At 38.9% G+C, this 11167-nt stretch overlaps 1 protein-coding gene across 10 annotated transcripts in view; it reads right to left on the minus strand.

The window, feature by feature from the left end:
• The window catches only part of SPAG9 (sperm associated antigen 9), a 148198-nt gene that overhangs the window by 106732 nt on the left and 30299 nt on the right, over positions 1-11167 (minus strand). For all 10 annotated transcript variants that reach the window (XM_037742578.1, XM_017540180.2, XM_017540189.2 and 7 more), the window contains exon 2: positions 9855-9975. In XM_037742578.1, coding sequence (XP_037598506.1) covers positions 9855-9975 — 121 coding nt within the window. The remainder of the gene's footprint in view (positions 1-9854; positions 9976-11167) is intronic.

Genomic DNA, 11167 nt, shown 5'->3' on the forward strand with positions numbered 1-11167 from the left:
GCCACCATGCCCAGCTAATTTTTTTTTGTATTTTTAGTAGAGACGGGGTTTCACCATGTTGACCAGGATGGTCTTGATCTCTTGACCTCGTGATCCACCCGCTTCGGCCTCCCAAAGTGCTGGGATTACAGGCTTGAGCCACCGCGCCCGGCCCTTGTCATTCTTTTAAAACCAAAAGATATAATTCAAACTCCTAAAGCTGCCTCATTAAAAAAAATTCTCAACAAAAATACATATTGTCATTAAAATATATATATAAATCATCATAATCTACTTTTAGCATTCTTAAAGTTATGTACAAAGAATTGCCTATTGAGACAGAACTAAAATGGAAAAAGTGTCCTATTACAGTATTATTCATTTTTTTCAAAATACTAACATCCATTGCCAATCACAAAGCACAATAAAGGATATGATAACATTTTATATAAGCCTGAAAGTATTTTTGCAGGTGATTTGAAAAACAGTGACAGAAAATATTTAGGTTCTCTCAAATACTAACTTTGATATGAAATGACACCTGGCAACTTTAAAATGGTTTACGTGCTGTAATTTATCAGTCACCTTGTACTGAAGGTCTGTTTTAAGCCATTTATTCGTTTAAAATAAAAATTATGTTATTGTTTATGATATTGTTAATATCTCTCCCAACGTTCTATCTAGTGCAGTGCTTATTCTTATGACCAAGAAATAAGAAGTGTTTTCCTTCCATTAATAATGTTTCAAAGTGAAGGCTTGAAGACTAGACTAAGATCTTGATACAAGATGTAAAATGCAAAGGAATGTTATATGGGGAATGAAAAGGTCAGAGCATATGGATCTAATACATTTGACTTCAGAGCCAACAACATTTTTCCATTTAATTCAATAAGATGGATTTTCATTTAAAGGAAGGAAGGGCGGAATTCAAGAAGAGTTTAAATATAATAGCTGAAAATCACAGCCATGGGTACAGTGGCATGTGCCTGTAATCTCAGTTACTCAGGAGGGCTGAGGTGAAAGTATCACTTAAACACAGGAATTAGACCCCCATCTCTTAAAAAAACAAAAACAAACAAAAACTGTACTTCCCAAAAAAATACCCACCAAATTAAGAAGTACCCACTCAAAAAAAAAAAAAAAAAAAAATCACTGTCATCTAAATCTTTTTGCCTTCTCCACAAAGGCAATGGCTCTGCTGTACTCAAGGAAAAATAATATATTGTAAATTCAAGGAGCCTGAGAGCAAGAGAAGCTTCCTAAGAGAGAATCAAATAATAATGGTTCTATACCAGCTCTGGGTGCTAATATACTGTAAATAATGGTTCAAATTCATAAGTTATGACAAGCAAAATGGAATTTGCTACTAACCCTTACTTCTCCAATTCTATTCACATTAGAAATGGCCTATTATATGCCAAGAACCACTAAAATTCCCTGACCTACTTCCTTAAATATATTCTAAGAAAACTACCAACAGAAGGAAAAACTTGTAGATGTAAAAAAAAATGTTTACTGCAATATGACTCAGTATACTAGAAAAAATGACCAACCAACGAACAGAAGTTTTTAGTTTTTGTATTTTAAATTTCTCACATTTATTTTATCATAATTCACCTCTTCATTCCATAAAGGATTTAAGATAGTTTACAATAGAGCATAATATATTCATTATACATGTATAAAACATGGATCAAGGAAAAAAACTATTTAAATATGCCAACCAGGTAAGGTTCTTATGGTTGCATTTCAAAGTGTGATCTGTTTCTGGGCTGCCATAGTAAAAAATGCAGTGGCCACTAAACAATTCTCATTAGAGGAAAAAATAAAGCATAGTCCTCAGGGAAAACAAAAATGGTTAATAGATGGCACAGCTTCCAGATGGTAGATGTATGTGGACATAAAAAAAAAATAATAAAGATTATACAACAAGGAAAAATATTTATTATAATGTTAAGACAAAGATCCAAAATTAAATATACATTCTAACTGCAATGATAAAAACATGGAAAAAAAGACTATGAGGCCATATACATAATCTTCCCCTTCTTCCCCCCACTAAACTACGATTTCTTTGACCACAAGGACCATATCATACCCTTGGGTACCACAAACATATCTATGCGGAACGCTAGGCATACTGGACTACTTTAATAGTTTCAACTGTATTAAAATGTCTATACTTCCTTGACTCAAATTTTAGATAATATTTGGCTTACAAGATAGAAATACACAACATACAACAGAGACAATGAATATAAAAAGTACTTTCTGACAAAGACCTATTATTGTCACACTATGAATGGCAACGTTGATTAGACAACTTACATAGTTGAAAAGTACCAACAAGTCTTTCTCAATTCACAACTTCCTTATTCCACATAACATCTATTTCAGGTTCTTCCTTAAAGTTCACAAGATGTTAATCACCAACAAGTATTATTGCTACTTCCAGATAAGGAATAATACCTAGCATTTTAAAAAATCATTTATTCATGTTGGAAAAAATAAAAAATAATTCTTATATTAGTTCAAATTTTGAAAAGGGATCAGAAATTCCTAAAATCAAGCCTGACCAAAAATTGTTACAAAATTTTTTACAGACTCAACTTCTCCACATTGTTACATCAAAGTGATAGATTCCATACTACCAAAAGCTGTAAAGTGTGTCTTTTAATTCAGTTCCTATTTCTTTACTTTTTCTTACTTCTCAAATAGCAAATAACTTTAACCAAAATTTCCCCTTTTAATGTAGGAAGTAATCTTTAGAGCAGAACTTGAATTTTTATTGTGGCTATTTTTTAAAAAGGATATGTGCCCTAAAACAAGTTCACAAGAATTGACAAACTCAGTCTTTCAAAATTAAAGACATGAACACACTGTACAAATATAAACACAAAAACTAGAAACGGTATAGTTACATTCACCCAGCACTCAAACAAACGGCACTGAGCAATAAAACTCCATCCACTCATCCTCCCACTACAGGTATGCCAACGGTCATCTCAGTGGCCCTAAATGTTTATTTTAAATTAAATGTTTGGTTACAGTTACTTTAACAAAAAAATCGTATTTCCTTTTTTTTTTTGAGATGGAGTCTCACTCTGCGGCCCAGACAGAAATGCGGTGGCAGGATCTTGGCTCACCGCAACCTTCGCCTCCCAGGTTGAAGCAACTCTGTTGCCTCAGCCTCCCAAGTAGTAGGGAATACAGGTATGAGCCACCATGCCCAGCTAATTTTTTTTTAATTTTTAGTAGAGATGGGCTTCCCCATGTTGGCCAGGACAGTCCTGAACTCCTGACCTGAAGCTGATCCACCCAACTTGGCCTACCAAAGTACTGGGATTACAGGCATGAGCCACTGCACCCAGCCTCATATTTTCTTTAAAAAACAAAAAATCAGGCCGGGCGTGGTGGCTCACACCTGTAATCCAAGCACTTTGGAGGCCAAGGCAGGTGGATCACCTGAGGTCAGGAGTTCAAGACCAGCCTGACCAACATGGTGAAACCCCATCTTTTAAAAAAAAAAAAAAAAAAAATCAGGCCAGGTGTGGTGGCTCATGCCTGTAATCCCAGCACTTTGGAAAACCAAGGCAGGCAGATCACAAGGTCAGGAGCTCGAGATCAGCCTGGCCAATATGTTGAAACCCAGTCTCTACTAAAAACACAAAAATTAGCCAGGCATGGTGGCATGCGCCTGTAGTGCCAGCTACTCGAGAGACTGAGGCAGAAAGAATTGTTTCAGCTTGGGAGGCAGAGGTTGCAGTGAGCCAAGCTCGAGAGACTGCACTCCAGCTTGGGAGACAGAGTGGGTCTCCATCTTAAAAAAAAAAAAAAAAAAGTCATTTACATTTAGATAGCCCAGATCATCTGTTTTCTATTATACAAAACAAGATTTAATGAACTCCTGATGTAACATTCATTTAAGTTTGTTTCCATCTTTTAAAAAGCACATTCACTCCTACTCCTGGTTTTCCAATCATATAGGGAACTGATGATACTTAAAAGATTACTTCCTATCACCACCTTTTTAAAAAATAAAAAGTTTTTAGGCTGTGCACAGTGGCTGATGCCCGTAATTCCAACACATGGGAGATCAAAAAAGGCAGATTGTTGAGCCTAGGAGTTTAAGATCAGCCTGGGCAACATGGCAAAACCCTGCCTCTACACAAAATACAAAAAGTAGCCATGTGTAGTGGCGTGCGCCTGTGGTCCCAGCTACTCAGTACTGGGAGGCTGAGGTAAGAGTACTGCTTCAGTCTGGGAGGTTGAGGCTACCATGAGCTGTGATCGCACCACTGCATTCCAGCGTGGGCAATAGAGCGAGACCCTGTCTCAAAAAAATTAAGAAATAAACAATAAAAATTAAAAATAACAAGCTTTGATTGGGCCAGGAACAGTGGCTCACGCCTGTAATCCCAGCACTTTGGAAGGCCAAGGCAGACAGATCATGACGTCAAGAGATCGAGAACATCCTTGCTAACATGGTAAAACCTGTCTCTACTAAAAATACAAAAATTAGCTGGGCATGGTAACATGCACCTGTATTCCCAGCTACTTGGGAGGCTGAGACAGGAGAATCACTTGAACCCGGGAGGCAGAGGTTGCAATGAGCCGAGATCATGCTACCGTACTCCAGCCTGGTGACAGAGCAAGACTCCATCTCCAAAAAGAAAAAATAAAGGAGAAGCTTTGATTTATATTAGACATCTAAAAAAAAAATGCTAAGGTGGTCAAGTGAAAAAAACAGTCAAATAACTTTCCCCCAGAAAAACTGGGGAAATGTTTAAATGTGGTATAATAAAAACTACCAAAAAAATTTAAGATATACTTAGAATTCATATTACACCCAGTTAAGGCTTAGAAAAAAAAATAAGGAAGAGAAAGGAAAACAGTTCACTAGAAAAGAGAAAAAGACTCGAAGATCTCAAAAACAGGAGAAGGGAATAAGTTCCAAAGCATTAATAAAAGACGAGTCCATGGAAAAAGATTTAGTGTTATCAACTTTGTGCATATAAATGGTCAATTTTGATTAACCATAGTTTGTAAGTTCTTTAATTGTTCTTTATACGGCAAGATTTATTTCAGAATAGAACAGCATACTCCTAGGGGAGAAATTCTTTGGGGGATAATACATTCAAAACAAAAATAAAGTTTTCAGATCAAATTAAGCTCAAGACCGTATCTAATGCTTACTGAAGAATTTTTTCCTCATTTCCCTAGAGTATTTTCAATTATTTTTAAATGATCTAATTTTTTTTAAAGTCTTTGAATTAAAATGAAAAACATAATTAATACTTTGGGAGAAAGGAATGAGAAGATGGATACCACAGAATATGATAATTCCAAAAAAGGTATGACTTTCTGGACTGGATAACAAATCTGAGACAAGGAAAAGGAAATTTGAGATACTCAAATATTCTCCTAAATTGATCACTTCCCTTAATTAAGAAACTCCTAGGACAGGCATGCTGGTTCACACCTGTAATCCCAGCACTTTGGGAGACTAAGGTGGGCTGATCACCTGAGGTTAGGGGTTCAAGGCCAGCCTGGCTAACAGGGTGAAATCCCATCTCTATAAATACACAAAAATTAGCCTGGCATAATGACGAGTGCCTATAATCCCAGCTACTCGGGGAGGCTGAGGCAGGAGAATCTCTTGAACCTGGAAGGCAGAGGTTGCAGTAACCAGAGGCCACACCATTACACTGGCAACAGAGCCAGACTTCATCTCAAAAAAAAACAAAAGAAAAAAAAGAAATCACTATATTTTGTTTACATTTACTAGAAAGGAACAGAAAACAGATTTTTTAAATTTAGTAATGAAAGGACTAATGTGTGTGTGAAAGAATTAGTAATTCATTCTACTTAGACACTTTTGTGAAAAAAAGCAACATTTTCTGCATCCTTTTTGAATGTGACACATTTTAAAGGTACTCTGATATCAAAAATGCAATTTCAAGTAGAAAGTAATTCTTCCTCTAATCACAGAAGCTGATTACTTAATGCATAAAAGAATTTTAGACAAGAAATTCCTTTCCAAATCAAAAAAGGAATTCTGGTCAGGAACAGTGGCTTACACCTGTAATTCCAGCACTTTGGAAGGCCAAGGTGCAAGGATTGCTTGAGACCAGGAGTTCAAGAGCAGCCTGAAAAATAGAACAAGACCCCATTTCTGGGGGCCGGCCGTGGTGGCTCATACCTATAATCCCAGCACTTTGGGAGGCCGAGGGTGGATCATGAGGTCAAGAGATCGAGACCATCCTGGTCAACAAGGTGAAACCCCGTCTCTACTAAAAATACAAAAATTAGCTGGGCATGGTGGCGCGCGCCTGTAGTCCCAGCTACTCGGGAGGCTGAGGTAGAAGAATTGCTTGAACTCAGGAGGGGAGGTTGTGGTGAGCCAAGATCACGCCATCACACTCCAGCCTGGGTAACAAGAGGGAAACTCCGCCTCTCAAAAAAAAAAAAAAAAAAAATCCATTTCTAAAAAAAAATTTTAAATTAGCCAGGCAGGTGGCTGATGCCTGTAGTTCCAGCTACTTGGGAGGCTGAGGTGGGAGGATCACTTGAGCCTGGGAGTTTGAGAGTACAGTGAACTATGATCGGGTCACTGCATTCTAGCCTAGGAGAGACAGCAAGACTCCATCTCAAAACAAAGTAATAATAATTTTTTTTTTTGAGATGGAGTCTTGCTCTGTCACCCAGGCTGTGGTACAGTGGTGCAATCTCAGCTCTGTCCCCCGGGTTCAAGCGATTCTCCTGCCTTAGCCTCCTGAGTAGCTGGGATTATGGGCGCGTGCCACCATGTCCAGCTAATTTTTGTATTTTTGATAGAGATGGGGTTTCACCATGTGTGGTCTCGAACTCCCTACCGCAGGTGATCTGCCTGCCTCAGCCTCCCAAAAGTGCTGGGATCACAGGCATGAGCCACCATGCCCGGCCAAAAAAAAAATGTACTTCAGGCTGGGCAAGGTGGTTCTTGCCTATAATGCCAGCACTTTGGGAGGCGGAGGTAGAGAAACTCCTTTTGAGCTCAGGTGTTTAAGACCAGCCTGGGCAAATTCTTGTTGCCCAGGCCAGAGTGCATTGGCGTGATCTCGGCTCACTGCAACCTCCGATTCCCAGGTTCAAGTGATTCTCCTGCTTCAGCCTCTCAGGTAGCTGGGATTACAGGCATGTACCACCACACCCAGCTAATTTTGTATTTTTAGTAGAAACAGGGTTTCACCATGTTGGTCAGGCTGGTCTCGAACTCCCGACCTCAGGTGATCCGCCTGCCTTGGCCTCCCAAAGTGCTGGGATTACAGGCATGAGTCAACACGTCTGGCCTTGTCTCTATTTAAAAGGAAAAAAAAGTACAATCAAATTGGGATTTTTAATTTTTTTTTCTTTATCAGCAGCATGAAATCAAATTGGGATTTAAATATTACCTCCAATAGTTAAATTTTCTTTCTTGAATAGAGAAGTCTCAACTCTTGAAATGTACCAAAAGCTTACAATTGCCACAAGACCATTTCTCCAGATAAGTGGTACTCACAGTAATGTGACCCCAGTAATACATTTGTTAGTAGAGGCCCCATGGAGTCCATCATGCAGTGTTCTAAGACTTCAATTTTTTTTTCTTTTGAGATGGGGTATCACTCTGTCACACAGCCTGGAGTGCAGTGGTGCAATCTCAGCTCACTGAAACCTCCACCTCCCAAGCCCAAGCAATCCTCCCACCTCAGCCTCCCAAATAGCTGAGACTACAGGTGCACAACACCACACCCAGCTAATTTTTGTATTTTTGGTAAAGACAGGGTTTCACCATGTTGCCCAGTCTGGTCTCAAACCCCTGAGCTCAAGCAATCTGCATGCCTCAGCCTCCCCAAAGTGTTGGGATTACAAGTGTGAATCACCACACCCGGCCTCTTTTTCTTAATTTTTTTGTTATAAAGACAGGGTAACTCGCTATCTTGCCCAGGCTGGTCTCAAACTCCTAGGCTCAAGCAATCCTCCCACCTTTGTCTCCCAAAGTGTTGGGAACAGCTGTGAGCCACCACACTCAGCCAACCTCAAATTTCTATGGTAGAAATAATAGAAGTCACTCAAATGTAATCAATGTTAACAAAGGAAAGTTACACGACTCTGGGTATCCACAAGCCTAAAAACACAAAGCATGACACATGGCTCATTTTGTCTCACTCAGGTTGGCTCCTGTTAACAAACATCTACTGGCCCTCTTCTAGGACATCTGCTTAATAGCCACTTGAGTTCGCCTTGAATTCTGGAATGCTTGAACTCCAGATTCCCAGTGGTTTGAATTTAGGTCTATTCTGTCTTTCCAGAGTACTAGAGAGAACAGTCAGTTCTCACACACACCCCAAGATTGCTGGTGAAGTTTCTCCATCATGATTGGCTGTACCTTAGTAGCTACTGTCACTATGCAGACTTAATGAGTAAAGTGAATAGAGTAACTGCCCAGCCATCCTTTGCTCCCTAGGATTCTGAAAGTTTACAATGCTGGGAAAGAAAAGCAGAGAACTGTCTGCCTACCTATATCAGACATGAAAATAGGCCATAAAGTTTCTCAACATTTCTTTTTCTAATTTTGACTTAATTAGGTCTCTTTTTTTATTAGCCAAAGGGGGAAAATGATCCTTGAGGTTTGAAACAATAATTTTAAAAACCAAGAATATATGAAATTATATTAAAAATAAAATGATTCAGCCGGGCGGGGTGGCTCACGCCTGTAATCCCAGCACTTTGGGAGGCTGAGGCGGGTGGATCACGAGGTCAAGAGATCGAGACCATCCTGGTCAACATAGTGAAACCCCGTCTCTACTAAAAATACAAAAAAATCAGCTGGGCATGGTGGGGCATGCCTGTAATCCCAGCTACTCAGGAGGTTGAGGCAGGAGAATTGCCTGGACCCAGGAGGCGGAGGTTGCGGTGAGCCGAGAATCGCGCCATTGCACTCCAGCCTGGGCAACAAGAGCGAAACTCTGTCTCAAAATAAATAAATTAAATAAATAAATAAATAAATAAATAAAATGATTCTGAAAAATGAAGTCCTGTTCCCTCAAATGGCCCCACTTTTCCATTAAAAAGGAACAAAAAGGGGGGATTCAGTACTTTTTTTCCTCTAGTATCTAATTACATGCTTAGGTAATTTTTAAATACATACTTCAAAACTGTAAGCTTCATTACATTTTTACATTTCAAAGCAAAACAGAAAAAATGAAACTGTGTACTTGATCAAAATTAGAGGAAATTATCTACACGCACATACTTGCATAATGATTATAGCATAATGTTAACTACAAACAAAGTCTGGGAGCTAAATTGAAGAAGTGAGTCTGACAGATATATTTGGCTTAGTCATTTCTGCATATATGGATACCAAGTGAAAATGTGAAATAAAAAAGAACTAACCCTAGATCACAGGTCTCACTCTTGAGTCTGGGATGACAATTCCAAGTTTGTATTTAGAACCTTAGTCATATGTCAGGATGAGTCATTGTACCATTAGAGCCCACTCTTTTTCTTTTTTTTTTTTTAGAAACAGTTTCACTCTGTTGCTCAGGCTAGCATGCAGTGGCACCATCTGGGCTCACTGCTGCAGCCTCCGCCTACCGAGTTCAAGTGGTTCCCGTGCCTCAGCCTCCCAGGTATCTGGGATTACAGGCGTGCACCACCATGCCCAGCTAATTTTTGTATTTTTAGTAGAGACAGTGTTTCACCATGTTGACCAGGCTGGTCTTGAACTCCTGACCTCAAGTGATCCTCCCACCTTGGCCTCCCAAGTGCTGGGATTACAGACATGAGCCATCACGTCTGGCTGAGCCCAGTCTTTAATAACGTGTACTTATGAGAAGAAATGTTTTACTTACTCTGGTCAGCATAGTTTTTTGCTTTGAGCTCAAGTTGTCTTGTTTGAGATTCTAAAGACTCCACTCGGGTCTGTAAGTCCTTTTTTTCCTGTTCTTGAGAGTCTTCAAATTCAATGAATTTCTAATAAAGAAGAACAATATAAATGTCATCAGAGAAATTAAGCTTTGTATTTTCAACTCCTGTATTTCTTGGACTCAATAATCACAATTAGGTATTAGCTACTTAGATCTCAGAATGATGAACATGGGTTGACTTTTAGTTTTTCTATAAAAATTAAGTTTTAAAAACTCCCAAATATAGAGGAAAAAAAATGACAAAATAAGGAGTTTCCACTTCATATTATAGGCATTCCGTATGATATACGTGTCCTACTACAAATATGTAAATCCTTTTGTATGCTTGCATATGCATCTTGATTTCCAGACAATTTAAAAATCTATAATATGTACAGCAGAGAAAAGAATAATGGAATAATCAATAAATATTTGTTAAATGACTGTTTAATAGTCATAGATTCACCTGAACCATGGAGTTTAAATTCCTAAGAAAAGGACATGTGTTATGAATACCTCCACCACTCAAATCTAACTTAACTTACTAAAACTGTTCTCATCAAGGGTAATAACACTAAGTGCAATCACTAAATCTCAGACTTAATCTTGATTGTTGTATCAGCAACATCTGAAGAGTGATCACTCTCTCCTTAAAACATTTTTTTTTAATTTGGCTTCCAGCACATTTTCATGTTTGCTGCTCTTCTTTGGTAGTACCTCCTTTTCTCCCCACCTTCTTAAAATTGGCATGCTCTGTCTTTGAACACAATTTCTCTTCCTTGTTTACACTTATTCCCTAGTGATCTCATCCAGTTTCATGGCTTTAAGTATGAACTACATACTGTATGCTGACAACTTCCAAATTTCTATCTCCAGCCCAGACCTGAATTCCAGATTTGTATGTCCAACTGCCTGCTGGGTATGACTTCAATTGCATGTCTACAAAGCATCTTAAGGCTGAGTATGGTGGCTCATGCCTGTAATCCCAGCACTTTGGGAGGCCAAGGCAGATGGATCACAAGGTCAGGAGTTCAAGACCAGCCTGGCCAACATGGTGAAATTTATTTCATGTATTTTAGTCTCTACTAAAAATACAAAAAATTAGCTGGGTATGGTGGCGTGTTCCTCTAATCCCAGCTACTCGGGAGGCTAAAGCAGGAGAACTGCTTGAACTAGGACCCGGGAGGTGGAGGTTACAGTGAGCTGAGATCACGCCCCTACACACCAGTCTGGGCTACAGAGTAAGACTCCATCTCAAA

The sequence above is a fragment of the Cebus imitator genome, unplaced genomic scaffold, assembly GCF_001604975.1.
Source record: "Cebus imitator isolate Cc_AM_T3 unplaced genomic scaffold, Cebus_imitator-1.0 Scaffold123, whole genome shotgun sequence".
In the NCBI taxonomy this organism is placed as follows: Eukaryota; Metazoa; Chordata; class Mammalia; order Primates; family Cebidae; genus Cebus; species Cebus imitator.